The 17,638-nt window shown below is 43.9% G+C and overlaps 1 protein-coding gene across 2 annotated transcripts in view; it reads right to left on the bottom strand.

Moving 5' to 3' along the window:
- Nucleotides 1-17,638, bottom strand: part of ARID1A (AT-rich interaction domain 1A) — a 66,481-nt gene that overhangs the window by 16,515 nt on the left and 32,328 nt on the right. For both annotated transcript variants that reach the window (XM_032495582.1, XM_032495581.1), the window contains exons 5-6: nt 626-866; nt 275-364 (exon numbers count right to left, since the gene is read on the bottom strand). In XM_032495582.1, the coding sequence (XP_032351473.1) occupies nt 275-364; nt 626-866 (331 nt within the window). The remainder of the gene's footprint in view (nt 1-274; nt 365-625; nt 867-17,638) is intronic.

The following is a 17,638-nucleotide window of genomic DNA, read 5'->3' as shown; positions in this document are numbered from 1 at the left end:
GGGTAAAGATTTAATGCTGAGTATTCAGTATTTGTTGACCAAAATTAGGCATAATGTAGCAGGGAATTCATTAAAACACAACAACAAGAATGACTGTGAGGGAACATCATTCTGGAGCTACCAACATGGCCAAGCCCATTCTAACTTCATAATCTGTTGCTGAGATTGTCCTCTAAGTTTCATGGTCACACAGTTCTCCAAAAGCTGTTGCACAGATAATCAGTCAAAGGTCTGTCTTTGCCCTCCACCCCTCCCTTGAAGCCCAGGCTCTCACCTCGATCTTGGGCAATGCTTGATTGGTTCATAGAAGGATGCATGATGCTGTCCGACTGGCCACTGGGAGGTCGAGGTGGCATCTGGTTGCCTGCTCCAGACAGAGAAAGAAGTAAGCCGATCTTGGCTAAGCCTGGAAATTTTAGCTAGAAGGTCAAGCAAGAACTGGAAACGGCTCCTGGGAAGGCCAAGAACCTCCCGGTATTACACAGAGGCATCCAGCCAAGGGGCTCCCATCTCCCTTCTTCAAATGCTGAAGGGAAACTCTCTGCCAGTGGAAGGTTAGGGCTCCCTGATATTGCTGGGGGCCAGTCCCTTTTCTCCCTCCCCAAAGCCTTGTACTGGAGAGTACCTGGCACTGCAGCAGGCGAGAGTGGTCCTGAGCGAGACTGAGCAACACTGGCAGGAGAGCCAACAGGCGACGGGGAGGGGCCTCGAATGCCAGGCAGGTGAGGGGAGGTATGGGGAGAGAAAGGAGACTGAGCTGGATTACTCTGCTCCCCTTGGCTGCTGGAAATCCCTGATGTGCTCACTCCAGGGCTCAGAGCTCCTTCTGTCCCCATGGGGAGATCGTCTATTGAACCAGACAGATCCTGGAACAGACACACAAGAACATGGATTAGCAATATTAGGCAGAAAGACTCTTCTTTCAATGACCCTACTATATGATTAGCATTTTCCTTAAACAACCAAAACTAAACAAACCGCACACATTATGTAGTCATGATACTATAGTTTATATGTGGCAAACTCTATTACAGGGCTAGACAGAAAATATTTTAGACTCTGCAGGCCATACAGTCTTTGTCAAAACCAGTCAATCTGCCTTCATAGCGCAAAAGCAGTCACAGACAATACATAAACAAATGGATGTGACTGTGCGCTAATAAAACTTTATTTATAAAAACAAGTAACTAGCCCACAAGCTGTAGTTTGCCAATCCCTGGTCTATCCACCAGAAGCAGATCTAGTACTTTTATCTTCTTTCCCAGCCCCCTTCTATAGTGGTAAGAGAGCAGCTCTTTCAGTGAGACTTTAAATTCTTTTCCAATGGGGAAACTAAACAAAACACTGCCAGGATGGCACCAGAAGCTACAAGAAAATGTTAACAAGTTTGGGCAATGTTCACAGATCCCCTCTCTGTCAGATTATTATAACCTACATTTACCAAGGATTTACTCCAAGTTACCATACTTTAAAACATAAGGGGTAGGAGGTAAGAAAGGGATGTATTACACAGCCAATTCCTTAACAGCCAAGAAGGTCTGGGACTATATTCCTAACACCTGGCCAACAACCAGGACGAACAAATGTTTACCAACTGAACAAAACCCAGTTTTTTCCCTAGTTTTAGATTTTTCAATGAGAACTTATTGTTTATTTGGGTGTTGTGCTTGTCTTGAATTAATCAGTAGAGTCCTCTCTAGGCCAGTAAGCACCAAGATTAGCAATCAGGTGCTCAATATGAAAAATATTCACCCCAGGAAATGTACCTCCAGACCTTGCCCCAAGTTCATTCTCCAGCAATACCATTGGCTCAACTCCACACAGTAACGTAAGGCTGGGAACTAGCTGTACCCAAGAAAGGATGAAAGCTTTGGGTACAGACTCAGATCTGGGAAAACCCTAATACTCAAATGGTTAAGAAGAATTCTCTTAAAGAGACGTATCTGAAGAGGAAGGAAATCCAAAATAGATTTGAGTCTATTCCTATTCTCACAAGAAGCTCATCTTAGAAAGATTAGTTTGAGATGATTCTAATCCTGGAGTCTGACAATAACATTGGAGATCAGAGAGCACCTTTTAGGCCCTCCCATAAGTATCCAGGTTGGTTGGACTTTTTGCAAATCAGTTGATTACTTCACTAGGCTGGGAGCATTTCTGCTGAGTTCTAGAGGAACAAAGCATGCCTTGAGGGCAAGGCAGGTAGGTAGGTGCACATTTGTGCCTGTGTCCGGCTCTCAATGTTAGTTGAGAAACCAGGAAATGTTATTGCTTTCCTGTAAGAAGCAGACCCAGTACACCATAGAATGCTTTAAAAATGCAATTAGAATTAGTTCTAGCATGGAAGAGAACTCAAGAAGCCCTCTGCTAGGTAACACCAAAGAGCCTCTTTCCTCTCAAAGGAATAAAGTACCTGGATCTATAAAGAGCCCTAGGTTCATCCCAAGAGAGGAGGATTCCTTCTGCACGTTGAGGGCTAAGCTATACTTGGGACACTTGGCTTCTGAACCAAGGAGAGTAAACTCAAAGAGGCAGCAAGATGACAAGAGGAGCCAATTGTGTAGGTCAGAAAAGGCCTTAAAAGCAACTTGTTACACCCTGGCCTGTAACAGAAACCACAGCCCAGTTCTGTTTTAGGGACCAGTAGCTATCCTCAACATCCCTCCCTATAGTCTCCACTCTTTATCAAACCACCAGCTTCTGGTAACAAGAGCTACTTGCTTAAAGGAAAAAGAAACCAACATATTTTGGAACAGAACAGGAATCAAAGGTCCATCCAGAAGACAAGAACTCTTTAAATGACCTTGAAAAATTAAGTGTTTTAAACATTTTTGTCTTTAATTAAGGAAGTAAAACAAACATTCTCATAAACATTTATGGGTAAAATCAAAGTCCCCCTTTGCTCTCTTGCTGCTGCCTCCAATAGAGGAACCCCTGTTCCCTTTGGTGTATATCCTTGGATACCTTCTGAGGAACTGAGGAGCGGGGAAAAAAAGAGGATGTTCAACATCACTAATCATCAGGGAAATGCAATTCAAAACCACAATGAGTCTCACGTGTGTTAGGATGGCTATTATCAAAAAGATGAGAACAAACAAGTATTGTCAAGGATGTGGAAAAAAGGGAACCCTCATGCACTGTTAGTGGGAATATAAACTGGTGCAGTCACGATAGGAAACAGTATGGAGGTTCCTCAAAAAAGTAAAAAATAGAACTACCAAATGATCCAGCAATTCTACTTCTGGGTATTTATCGGAAGAAAATGAGAACACTAACTTGAAAAGATACACACACACAGCCAGGTTCACTGCAGCACTATTTAGAATAGCCAAGAGATGAAAATAACCTAAGTGTCCACTGACAGATGACTGGATAAAGAAAATGGGATGCACATGCATGTGCACACAGGAATATTACTCAGTCATTAAAAAAAAAGGAATGAAATCTTCCCATCTGCAACAACATGGATGGACCTTGAGGGCATTATGCTAAGTGAAATAAGTCAGACAGAGAAAGGCAATTACCATATGATCTCACTTACATGTGGAACCCAAAACAAAACAAAAACCAAGCTCACAAAGAACAGACTGGTTGTTGTCGGGGTGGGGGTGGGAGAAATGAGTGAAGGGAGTCAAAAGGTATAAACTTCCACCTATAAAATAAGCAACCCATGGGGATGTAATGTACAGCATGGCAACTAAAATTAATAACACTGTACTGCATATTAGAAATCTTTAAAAAAAAGTTCTCATAATTAGAAAAAATTCTTTAACTACGTAGGTGACGGATGTTAGCTAGACTTACTGTGGTACTCATTTTGCAGTATATACAAATACTGAATCATTATGTTGTACACCCGAAAGTTATATAATGTTACTATGTCAATTATACGAAAGAAAGAAAGAAAGAAAGAGAGAGAGAGAGAGAGAGAGAAAAGAAAGAAAGGAAAGAAAAGAAGGAAGGAAGGAAGGAAGGAAGGAAGGAAGGAAGAAAGGAAGAAAGGAAGGAAGGAAGGAAGGAAGGAAGGAAGGAAGGAAGAAAGAAAGAAAGAAAGAAAGAAAGAAAGAAAGAAAGAAAGAAAGAAAGAAAGAAAGAAAGAAAGAAAGAAAGAAAGAAAGAAAAAGAAAGAAAGAAAGAAAGAAAGAAAGAAAGAGGGAATCCCACCAACCACTGTTATAGGATCAGGGCAGGGCCTGCAGATGCTCATTCAGCCACACTTTTGTTAAAAACCAGGCTCTCCATAAGTCCACAAGTGAATGTCCTAGTCCAGCTGAGGAATCCCAGGAGCCTGAAGAAAACACTGTCAGCCCCTAGGGCTGGACTCTCAGGGACCCAGAAGCACCTGTGGTGACAACACGGTAGCTTCCTTCACAGAGGCACCCTGAGGAGGACTGTCAGTTTTGGTAAAGTGCCCTGAGCTCCTTGGAGAAAAAATGTTAAATAAACCACTGTCAACAGCAGCCCCATGTGGGCTGGGATGCCTGGGCACAGAAAAATAGTGAGGAAGGAATCAGCATTAATCTTCTCTCTCTCATTTGGTTGGTTTGAGGCCAGTCACTCAAACTATCATTTTTATCAGATGGCAACTGGTCAGCATGGGGGGGAGTTGATTTATAAAAATTCAAAAACCAGAATGTTAGCATAGGAAAGGACAGATCATTTACATTCATACTAACAATAACTATCATCTGAGTACCTGCTGAGCACTTTAAGGAGTTACTTATTTTGCTACAACTCTTGGAAGTAGGTACTACTACCACCGACATGCTAAACAGAGGCAAGCTGATGCTCAGAAAGACTGGGCTACATGCCCAGGCCATCCAGCAAATAAGTGGCAGAAACTAGACTTTGAACCCAGATCTCTGTAAAGCCAGTGTTCTTTCTCTTTCCATTATGCTGTGATACTATATAGACTAAGGAAAAAGCATCATACCCTTGAGTTAGGAGACCAATGCCCAGCTCTTGATACTCATCAGCTGTGACCTTGAGCAAGCTATCAACAAGTTGGGTTTCAGCTTTCTCACTTATACAATGAGAGGACTGGACAAATCTGAATTTGTGACATCCCTGGGGCATTTGCATGAAACTCTGCTGGTACCATATGGTCAGGGCCATATGGAAAACCCAATACCAGCAGCAATAGCCTGGAATGAGAGAGATGACAACATACAGCAGTATAAGATGTAAGACATACCCATCAGTCCCAGTGGTTAATCACAGTAAATGTTTTTATTGGGAAATGGGAATGGTAAGGGCAGAAGACTCCAAAAGAGGTCTGATCCCCTCTATCTACATCAACAGATACTGCTCTGAACTCCATGTCCTTTTATTGCACAGGACACACCTCTGCTTTCTACCCTACAAAAAGCCAGTTTTTCAGGTCTTTTGTTCCACAAAAAGCCGGATGTCTGACTGTTGAGTCAGACTTCAATGTGCCTAACGAGTTCGGCTGTCCACAACACATTTATCACACACAGTTCAATCAATCCAAGCCCCCATTCTCTCTCCCTGGTAAGGCCACCCTTAGATTTCAGGATTCAGGTTCTCAGTTCTCCTAAAAGGGTCCACCTAACAGGTGCCTTCCAGGAGTGCTGCTGAAACAACTGTAGCAATGCCCTGTAAGTGGAAAGATCTCTTTTTCCGGGTTTGCTTTCCTCCAAGCATTATCCTGCTGAAAGATGGGAGGTGAGATCAGCCCACTCAGTGCCCTGCCAGTTCCAAGGAAGCAGCAGGGCCAGGGAGAATTTCCTCACGTGTTTCCAACGTGTTTCATGCATTTTATTGCTCATCTACCATGCAGATCAAAAGCACTGGAGCAGGTCCAACTCTTTCACACAGAATCTCACACTCCAGGCTGGCTACAGCCCCAAGAGCCTTCGTTTCTTCACTTGAAATACTGCCCAATGTTATTTTGGGATGTGACCTGATAGAGGAAGCCCACAGGGACTCCATGACGATAACTGTTCCAGCTGTGATTGGTTGCCCAGCCCCAGCTAGTGCCAGCATGGGTTTGTCAGGCTCTGCTGACAAACAGAACTCAGCAGCTAACACCTTCTCTTCACACCACAACAAAACCATGACCGAAATCACACAGTCCATACCTCATTGTGGGTGTGTGTGTGGCAAGCGGGAAGGGGGGATTTGCTAGCACTCTCACAGGAAGGGCTGCAAGTTCTAACATGAATTGGCTGCCTGATGAAGTACATTTTCAAGCAGGAAGATACCAGATCAAGGTTAAAGAAGGAGGGTTAAACAATCCCCCAACAGAGACCCAGAAGGATGACATCAGCTCGTTTTGCTGAGTAGTTTAAATAACAAGTCCAAAGAACGGGCTCATGGCAATGCTCAGATTTAGGGTTTTCTCATTAATTTGGCTGAATCCTTAAAAAATGGAGTTTTTGTTAACCCCCAGAGAGAGTTCCCATATTCTTGCAGTTGTGAAGAGCTTTTGCCAAGTTGTGCTGACTACTGGCAGGGAAACCATCCACCCCAGGTAAACCCTACACACGTGCTTGTAGTAAACGTGCGTGTGTGCGCACCTGTGTGAACCTCGCAACTCAGCCATATTCACTTAAATGACGAGCCTTGGATGAAAAAAGTCCAGATGCACAGCCTGAAATGACCAAATTTGCAGTAGCAATTTGTCAGGTGTTTCTCCCCCGGTCTAACCTAACAGATTCATGGCCATAGCAGGAGGCTGCTCTCAGGCTGGAGAATGGGAGGAAATCCTGAAGAACACAGAAGAGAATGGGAAACTTAACCTTTGAAGAAAGGCAGATGATAGGAAAGGAGGTAACAGTTTTGACAAACTTCAAGGAAAGAAGAAAAAGACAATTACTTAGGAACTAATTAAGGCAATAAGTTTTGGGGAGACCTGGTTTTTCATAAAGCTTTCTTTAAGCAACATATTTGTCAAGGGTCAGGAAAGGAAGAGGCTACCTCTATCAAACACTTAATATTCAGTACAATATTTCTCTTCTCTCTTCTCTCCTCAGTCTTTGCTAAATGGAAGGATGGGTGATCTGACCCACCCAGACTAGTAGGGACTGCAGAGTTACAGAACTGCTGCACTGCTGTTTCAGTGAGCAGTCTCAGTCCAACAGATTAAATGCCACCCTCCCCTGAGAGTAGGCTAGCTGGTGCTGGCTGGAACGCCAAGAACGAATCAACACATACAACAGGCTGCCTCTGACTTCCAAGTCAGGGTGTTAGCAGGTGGCGAGGAAGGGGACAGAAAAGATGCAGAGGCTGGCACTATCCTTTAAGCTTAGGACCACACACATCCCTGCCTGAACTATACTCACCATTTGGAATAGCAGGAACTGCTCTGGGAAAAAGCTCTGAGAACTCTGTATCTTAACAACCCCTTCCACCCGAAAGTTTCCCAAAACTCCTCACCAAACTCCCTCTTCTCTTTTTCTACAAGCAATTATTCTGGGGATAATGAATCATTTCTTCTTGGTATCTTCTGGCTGCCTGTGGGCAATGAACAGTAGAGAAAGGTCAGACTCTTCCTGTCTCCAGAATACTTTTTTCAGGGGCTCACCTCCAAGAAGAATCCACTACACATAAACATCAGAACTCATAAAACCCTGGGAGACCAAATCTCCAAATTCAGAGGATGTTGGAAAGAGGAAAAAAGCATCCCTTTGTGCTTCCCTCTATAAAGGAAGCAGAACTGACACAAATATGAGACTATGATGCGTTCAACCCTAAGGTACACGGCTGTCTCACGTTTCATCCTCACAATCATCTTCTGAGGTACATATCATCCCCATTTTAACAAAGTAGCAAGCAAGCTCAGAAGTTTCTGACTTAATCAAGGACAGGAAGCTATTAAACAAAAAACTGGGATTTAAACCTATATCCCTCTGATTCCAAAGTCTGCACTCTTTCCACCATAAGGTGGAAGTTTGCCGCTATCAAAGGCTACGCTCCATGCTCCAAACAAAGTCAGGCAACAACCTGTCTCCAGATATGCTCAGTAATTAGCCACATGACTCTAAGAGGCTAACCTCACTAGGCATCACTTAGTTCTTCTGTAGGAGACTAAAACTAGATAATCCAACTCTATAGGCCTATAGTACTATATCGTCCCCTCTATCCTACCCACTCTTCCTATAAATTTCTTTCTTTCTAAACCTTTAATGGTTATTTCAAGTCAGCCCTTTTATCTATAACTCTCTTAATTTAAACCTACTTTGTCTACACTAAAGGGAATAGTACTTTTCCTCACCTCTGGGTCCTTAGAAGGGTACTTGAAGTATGGGGGGAGGAGGGAGGAGAGAGTGACCTACCGTTTGCAGAGACTAACAGGAAGTTAAGTACCATGAAGGTAGGTGCCTGATCTCTGCTGGTATTCATGTGCCCTAATCCTATTATCAAGCACTAGGGTGTGGCAAAACAGAGAGAGAAGGCAAAACATCCCTGGCCTCTAGGTGGCCTCATCTTGGACAATTCCTAACCCTCACACTTTCCTCCTCACCCAGCCTGCAGCCACCCTTCCAAACTGCAGGACAGTTGGGTCTTGTTTACGAGCCCCATTCCCCAAACTACAACGTGGGAGAGCTCCTTTCCTGGGGGCATGAGCCAAGCAAGCTTCAACCCCCTGCCCACAGCCGTGCTCCAACAACGGGGCAACAGAGGTCTCCTCTAACAAACACAGCAGAGTGGCACAGTTCCCAGCCATCAGCGAGAACTGGGTAGGAAGACCAATTGTCTGAAGTTACACTACAGGTGTAGCAACTATAGACAAAAATCATTTTTCCCCTTGGGAACGTCAAAGATGAGAACAGCTTTGTAGGGGCAAAGCCTCCACAATCACAGTATAATTCCTGACCCCTCACCCACATCCTATAGGCAGGGCACTGAGTCCCTTCGAGATCCTCTAGACCCAGTGTTTCAGGACTGATGGCACTGTGCTGAATCTGCCTTTTTCCCCACTAGCCTGTGGGGTTATATTCTCCAATGTCATTAGTGACCAGAAAAATGCCAGGCACACAAATGACAAAATGACTGATAAATATTACCCAAAATCATCTTATTTAGATCCAATCTCTGTTAGTCTCTCTCTTTCCTTTAATAGTCATTCCCCAACCCTAACCTTGTACCTCAATTCTAGACCTCCGTAGTGAGGGAGGGACTCTTGGGTGTCGGCATCAAGAGAACTGACTCTCCTGTCTAAAACTGCAAAGTACAACTCTGAAAAGGCCTTGGCTACTTCGGTAAGAGCTCTCGACAGAACTGCAGTGCAGGAAAGGAACGCCTGGAAAGGAGGCTGTCAGGAGGCGGGGCTCTGTGTCACTGGAGAAATTTCAATCTAATTACAAAAATACAAGAACCTGCTGTTCTAATCCACCTCAGCAAAATCTCTTGAGGTAGGTCTGACCCTTTGGGTGGAAGCTGAGGGAGCTGCTGAGGTGAAAAGGTGGGGAAGAAGAAAGGCTGCTGGGCTGCCTGCATTCCTGCAGTGGGCGCCCCTGCAAACAGCAGCTCGGCCACTGCAGCACCCATTGATTTTCCAGAGGTCGATACTCCGCTCCCACAGATCTGCTCGGCTAGAGGTTTAATCACACTGAGTGCTTCTGCTCAACATCTCCCCTGCACTTCCCCCTCCCCAAACCAATAAAACAAACACCAAACACAATGATAGTTGGCAACAGATAGATGGTGCTCCCTACAGCTGGCCCCCACCTCCAGGAAAATTCTAAGTACCGGCTCAAGGGAACCAAAGCTGGCCAACGGGCAACCCACAAGAAGCTGCATGAGCAGACCTACAGGCCCCAGAGAACCTTTCAGTCCATTGCCCAACACTCCTACAGAGACTTTTCTAGTAACTCAGATGTTTTGCATTAAAAGAATCCAGGTTCCCAACTTGTGTGTGGGGGTGGAAATAGATCCCAGAACTCCCAGAAGGCACTGAACAGTTGAGACTTCGCTTTCCAGTCTGTCACAGACCCCAACAAGTATATGTAATACCCACGTTATCCACCTGACCAGCCTTTCGACACACACCCCTTCCCTGCAAAGGTTTCTCACTTTGGTCAGAAGAGGATGCCTTATCTAGTCAGAAACTACCTCTTGGCCAAAAAGTGTACAGCGTTCTAAGGGTCACTAGCTAACAGACTCAAATCTGAAAAAAATGAAACTAGGTCAGAGCTGGGTCTGAGTTAGAGCAGTCAAGAGCAGTGCATATTTATGGAATAGGGCTGTTCTAATCCCAGCAGGAAACGAGCACTGTAAAGCTAGAGAAGGCAAAGAAGTTAGGAACTCCCTACTTTCTCCAAGTCATGCATTGCGTATTAGGAAGACCAACCAAACAAGACCTTGTTCCATTATGATCATCAGCTTGGATCCTAGAACTTGAGCAAGGAGAAAAGGAAAAGGAGGAGAGGAAAGAACACAGAGAAAACAGCAGAATTCTAGGTCTGAGAAGTGTAAGGGGAAGGGGTACTGCCTTAGGCTTCCACCTCACCTGGCTGCTCCTCAGAATTACAGCAACCAGAAAATAAGGAGGACATAATGTGCGCAAGTAGGGGAAGTAAAGTTGGCATGGTGCTAAACACAGAGTAGACCAAGGTCTAGGGGGCTGGATGGCCTCCTTGGTTTCATATTTAAAGCCCTAAATTTATATTAACCAGTAGTCTTCCCTACCATGACCTATGGGTCTAGATAAAATCCAAAGATTTAGGGGGAGGGGTGGAACAAAGAAATCTGAGAGTGGGAAATGGATAGAATCTTAAATCAGAAAAGACAGCCATCAACCTCAAAGGCCTTTAAAACCAAAAACACAACTCAGTACTTAGGGAAAGACATAGTCAAGTTCTAAAAGTAGAAGACGAAGAGAGAAAACAAATATTCTTGGTAACAGTTCCTCTGAATACTGATCCCTTTTATCTGGAACTTAGTTTCTCTACTACCTCCCCCCAAGTATCAGGAAATTACCTTCACTCATCTCAGTAAACCACATTCAATATTCCTCCCACATCAAAGTTGGCTTTAAGGGACAGATTTGCTCTCAACTCAAGCCTTCGATCCCCTAGTTTCCACCTTCAACAAGGCATGGCTTCTTAGCTTCCTTGGGAAAGATCAAATGGGAAGCAAGCTAACAGCTTGGAGGTGAGCTCCGCCTCACTGCAATCAGACATTATGTCACAATACCAGCCAGTTCCATGCTAACACTAGGTGGGGAGGATGAAATAGGTTCAGGCCTCAGAAATAGATGGAACAAGAGATCAAGCACTGGTCCCTAAAGGGACAGCACTAGATCACATACCAGTTTCATCACAGCTTTCAGGTAGAACACCAAATATTTTAGAAAAATGACAAAAGGACAATAGAGCTAATTCCATGCTTGATTTATCAGGTATGTTAAGATAGCTCTACACTTAGGGGCCCTCCCCTCTGAACCAAGTTTGGATCAAAATTCTCACTCTGGTGCACGCGGGGGTGGGGGTGGGGCTAGTTGTTTCTGTAAGGATAGCATTTCTAGGAGAACTTGGTTCGTACCTTGTTCAAAAAGCCCAAGTCCCCCACCCCCACCCCAGGTACCCACTCCTCACCACCTGAAAGACAGGAAACAGTTTGGCCATCACACATCTAGGGGCTAGCTTTCAGATTTTGGTTGGTCTTGGAGGACAATGGCAGAACCAAGGCATGTACTTCACAGAGGTAGTCTCCCAGACAGCTTTGTAGAAGGTTATAAAAGCACCAACAGGAGAGAAGGGGAAGGGGAGATGGGTGGAGGAAAGCCACTATCACCAAGGCAACTGAGTTCATCCATATGTTGACTCAGGAATTTCAGGAAATTCTAGCTTTTGAAGTTTCTTCTTCCAGAATAAATGCTTCCTATATCTTCCCAGGGAGCAGATCTAAACCCAGCAGCTATAGTACCACTACCCTTGCCTAGACGTCTCAACCCTACATCTCTCCATACCTCCTCCTTCCCTTTCTCTGAAGAGAAGAGAATACGGACGACAAAGTCTGTTTTCTGAACATGGCATTCTTCCTTCTCTTAAAAGAGCCTTTTGCTGATCCTTTGTAGGAATTGGTCCTAATAATAAAAGCAATGGACTAGAAGTCAGGGAACCCAATGTTCTCATTTACTGAATGAACTTGGGCAAGTCCTAAAGGACTTTCTGGGACCTGGGTTCCTCACATATAAAGTCGGGGATGAGGAGGAACGGTGGTGTTGTGTTAGTGTGGTGAATATTCTGTGCAGTAACTCATGCTGATTTCATTTTACTCTTTTCCTAATTGCTGAGGTTAAAAAGCTAAAAACTGCACTTCCCAGACTTCCTTGTAGATGAGTTTTGGATACAATTCGGGTTCTGCTAATTAGAATCACACTCAAGATTAGACCGAAGTATGGCAGAGATCGTACTTCTGCCTCCTTCACTTGTTTCTGCAGGAGCATTTTGGTTTTACCTTCCAGTTAACTGGGTACTGGTTCTGATAGTAGGTCACAAGCAGGAGTTCCCCTGGTGGGTCAAATCTAGGTCTAGATCCCATTCCTAGAGGACAAGCCTAGAGCATGCTCCCTCAATCCTAACAATTTTTAAGTCCAATTCCGTATAAATTCCTCTCTATTAAACATACCTAGGGTTTAGTATGGCCTAGGTTCAGTGTAGAAACCACTCTGTCTGACACAGTATTATCAGATGGTCCCAAAAGAGTAGGGAAAATGGGCAAGATGAGGAAGCCTAGAACTTTAAAATACATTTGTTCAGGACAATCTCCTTTGCTTCTTCCCTTTTTACAAACTTTCTGCACTTTCTCCCTTCCACTCTAAGCTCTGGGGGAAGATGGGGGGGGGTGTTGAATTGCTCACACAAGATGGAAGGTTGAGTCAGCACATGCTTTCCTTTCCATCCCTATATTCTCTGTAAGCTTTTACTCTGCTGAGGATAGCATTACCTGCCCAACCCAAAATAAGTATTCTCTGAGCCTGGGCTAGAAAGGGTACCAACTGTCTTCCTCAACAGCAGAAAATATGTTTATATGCCCCAGGTGGTAAAGAACCAGGGCACAACAGTCCTGACAAGCCTGCATAGCTGATGAGTGAAGACAAGTCTGGCCTGCACAAGATCCCAGCTTATCTTGTTCTACCAATTTCTGGTCTAAGCAATGAACCACCAGCTTCCTGTAGCAGGACTGGGGACAAACCGAAAAACAAGGTCAGATCCAAGTGGCATGCTTGGTGGGGAGGGGGTTACTTCCCAACAGGCCTCAGCAAGGCTAACTGACCCCAGAAGCCATCACACTAAAGGTAGGGCTCAGTTAGCTTTCAGATTGAAGTTGTTCCGAAGGAAACAAAAGGTTCCAGCAAGAGGAATCTGTGTGAGACACACAGGCAGGAAGCAAAGCTGAGCCACCAACAACTAGAATAGAAACAGGAAACGGGCCCAGGAACAAGCATATAGTAATCTGCTGCAAGAAACACAGGCTCCAGCAGGCACCAGGCAGTACCGGGGCTGAAGCAGCGTGACTAAGATGGAGAAGCAGATTGGCTAGCCTTGCCCGAGAACTGGTGTTCTAAAGAAGGGACAGTTACTTGCACAGGGTACTTGCTACTCTGAGCAGTCTGGGCAGATATGATAGAGAGGGGTGGGGATTTCCTTTTTGAGACTTTGTGAGAGCACCTGGGCTATATAATTAAAGGGGGGCAAACATAGATACACAGTCAGATATAAAGAAAACAGGTCATCAACCTCAGAATGGCCCAGCTTCTCTGGGTACCAAAAGTGCTAGTGGCATTTCTGTTATCCCTTTATAAATATGCCATCAAAAACCAAGGCAAAAATTGTTGGCCCTGCCTCCTTTTACCATGAAATGTGATAAAAATGAACACAAGCTGTGTAAAATTAAACTCCTTCAAACATTTCAGTTTTTTAAGCCTTTATAGAGAATTTCTGTCACCCCCTCAACCCACCCTCTGCCAATAAACCTAGACAACAAAAAGATGGCCTCCAAGTTCCAGTAGGTAACAAGAACCTAAGGGCTATTAAACAAAGTTTTTCTAAGTATCTGCCTAACACAGGTATCGGACACAGGCCTGAGTGCTCAAGTAGAAATATCAGCATAATGTTATGTCAACATGAAGAAAATGGTGAAGAAGTCTCAGGGAAGGTATTTCACAGATAGGTTTTGAAGTCAAAGTAGAAGTTTCCTTGGCATTTAAAAAAAAAAAGGGTGTGTGTGTGGGTGAGGAGATGACATACACACCTTAAGCAAAAGGACAATGCCTGGAAGGACCAAGAGTTGTGAGGAGCTTAAGGCACAGCTGAGTGGCCAGACATAAGGTCACAGAGGTATGCAGGGAGCTATGGATGGACCCACAATAGGATCTGGACTGTCAGCATGGGGAGCCAGGGCCTTCAAAGCACCCACAAAACAACTGGTTTAGTAGATACAGTCAGTAAAATTCATTGTACTCCAAAGTCTCTGGCATAATATTTCATTTGAAAAATTTACTCTTACCTCTCATGGTCTAACTCCTCCTTGCTTCTAAACCATATGACACATGAATCACCTGGAGATCTTGTTAACAGTGTCGGATTCAATAAAGCTGGCGTGGGGCCCAAGAATCTGCATTTCTAGCAAGCTCCCAGGCAATATCTGTGCTGCTAGATAACGGAGCACATTTTTTTCAGTACCAGGGATCTAACTGATTAAACTTTTAGCAGAGAACAGGGCTTGCTCCCATTCAACACAAGGGAACCAAAGAACCAATCTGGTCAACTTTCCACTGCTTGAGGCAATTCCCTAGTTGATTAGTTCCTCTAGCAGGCCTGATCTATAGATTTGGCCATCTTTCCTCTCCCACTCCTCCCTGTCCCTCAGTTCACAAACTCATCAAAAGGATGTCTGAGAAAACAGAAGTGAAGTGGAAATCCACTATACTCCTTCCTTTAGGACAAGTCTAGTAAATATTAAATGACAATGGGTTGAGGCTTTTGGCTAAACATTAATCAGACTGTCCATGTCTTTCCTCTCCTGGTTGGGATGCTAAAGGAAGTATTTCATCTGAAATATTAGAGAAAACTGAATTCAAATCCTAGTTCTGACCCTTAGGTTCTCCTTATGAAAAACAGGAATGATTATTCAACTCAGTACATTTCAATTCCTGTCCTTTCAGAATTGGTTTTGGCTGTAGATCCTTTCCTGGCTTCACTCCTGCCCTCTAGGATTCAGATTCTACAAGAGTTCCCTCCCATTTCTTCTTTCCAGATCACTGTAACCCAAGCTCTCAGGGTTTGAGAACATCACAGTAGTAAAACATGAGTGCTAATAGCTACTTTGTTGTTAAGTGAACTCTAAAGAAGGGCTTGGAAACCCAAGTGATAATATCTTTAGACAATTTAGCAGACATTAAAAATCCTATTCCTGTTCACCTCATTCCTGGCATCAACAATTTCCACTCCTACCTAACCAGAGCAGACAAGTATGGTCCAGATCTTCAACAGCAGCCTCTAAGACTTTTTCAGTCAAGGATACAGTGTCCCTTTAAAGCTAACCTAGTGCCCGTGATTCCCTTGATTCTTGTAGCTCTTAAAAAGATGTGCCTGTTTATACCTTTCTAATATTCTGCCAGCATATCCACCATTCTATATCTATCTGCTTTATACATATGTGGGCCTTGAGATGAAGCTGAGGAATTTGGGCTGATTCAGCTGCCTCCTCCTATGCCTTTCCAGAGTGCTCTTGACCTTTACACCTTTTCCTTGCTCATTTCCATCCCTCCAGCCCTCAGAAATCAGGTCTTCTCCCTGCCTCAGAAGGATCCCAATAACCTGCTTCACAACAAATCCAACTTTATATTCCCTGAAATATATATTTGATGCAGACTATCTCTGCCTCTTCCTTGGCTTCCAGAAACATGACACGATCCTGGTTCTCCTCCAATCTCTCCAGCTATGTGGTGCATGCTTCTACTCAGGGACCGCAGGCATGGTCCGGGGGTCCATGTGGCTACTCTCTTCACATTGCTAGCCTGGGAGGTATAACTATTCCATAATTTTTAACTTCATTCCATGGTTTAACTATCAACCACTACACAGACAACTCTCAAGCTCTATCTAGACTCAGCTCTTACCCAGGTTTCAGTCTCCTACCTCCAACTTGTTACTAAGCATTTTTTAGACATCTCACTATATGCAACTTCTCAAAAATGAGTTTTCCTATTAACCTTTCTGTCAATGAGATTCCCCCCTGCACTGCCCCAATAAATCAGTATTGTTAAATTTTCCAGCCAGTAGACTCCACTTGTTCTCAGTTCCATACAATCTTTCCTCCTGTGCATCTCACAACTAGGACTAGGTCCCTATGCAAATGAGACAGAGGGGCAGAACTCCACTGAACACTACAATTATTTCAAGAGTTTAACTTATCCTCTTGCTTGCAGACTTTCCCCTTTTCAGACCATTCTACACATCAGTGGATCATTTTTATAAAACATTAGTTTTATCAAGTTATTGCCCTAATTACATATCTGCCAGACTATAAGATCAGATCCAAATGGCTTATTTATCCTATCAGGGACCCAAACTCTCTGATCTAGAATTCCTTCCTGTTACACCCCACCCCAGGAAGCCTGATCCTGAACAGCCCCCCTTACGTGTCACTTCTACTGCACCCCACCCCCATCTAGTCTCTGCTCAGGCTGTACTTTTCCTTACCAATCATCCCCATACAGACATATCTAGTTCATTCAAAACTTCTGCCATGATGTCTTCCCTCTATTATTTGGATATAAATCGATCACTGACTTCATCAAACTCCAACAGCACTCATTGTAACATTCAGGCACACATTCTTTTTATCTATTTTACTAATGAAACAGAGGATCCTTAAGGTTTGCAATTATGCCATATTCAGAATAGAGTCACAGACTTAAAAAAGAGTTCAGGTTACCTCAGAAGTCAGCAAAGCTCAACCCTTGTCTAATGCCTATCTGCCTTCTATATTACAACCACAGCCAAGAGTGTGCCAGGTTTTACTCCAGAGAAAGGGAACTTACCACTTTTTTTTTCTTTTTCTTTTTAAAATATCCTAAATCCTCTAGATCACAAAGGAACTTGTACGTCACTTGGGCTTAAAACCTGTAGGCAACAAGTAGCCAGAGATTGTAAAGTAGTAATATAGTACTAGTAGTAATAACTTGCCAAGTCTGAATTTTTAAGATGATCACTCTGGTGATTAAGCTGAGGACAGACATGGAAGGAGAAGAAACAGAACAGTCAGAACTCTGTAGCAAAACACCAAGTGAGAGATAACTGGGGCCTGAAGAAAAGGCAATGAGGAAGGACAAAGGACTGAAAAGTCATTTCTGAGGCAGGCTAGGATTTGGTGACCAACTTATGGAAGGGATCCAGTGGTGAGTGCCACAGAGCAGAGAGCGCCCAGTGTGCTGCTGGCATTTGCAAGGACTGCCCTAACTGAGGAATATAAACTGCAGAGGCCACAGCTGCAGGCAGTCTGTCTCTCCCAAGTCTCTTTTCATTCCACCATTTTCAATCCACAGCCTTCCCTCCAGATCATCGAGTCAAAATGTAGTGTAAGTCACCAGTGTTATTCAACTTGCCACTTTGGCTTCATAGTCTACTAATTTTTTTCTTCCCTTTTCAAAAGACTACCATAGGTC

This window comes from Camelus ferus, chromosome 13 (genome assembly GCF_009834535.1).
Source record: "Camelus ferus isolate YT-003-E chromosome 13, BCGSAC_Cfer_1.0, whole genome shotgun sequence".
Taxonomy (NCBI): domain Eukaryota; kingdom Metazoa; phylum Chordata; class Mammalia; order Artiodactyla; family Camelidae; genus Camelus; species Camelus ferus.
Note: the sequence above shows the minus strand (reverse complement) of the source record. Positions and strands in the feature narration are given on the sequence as shown.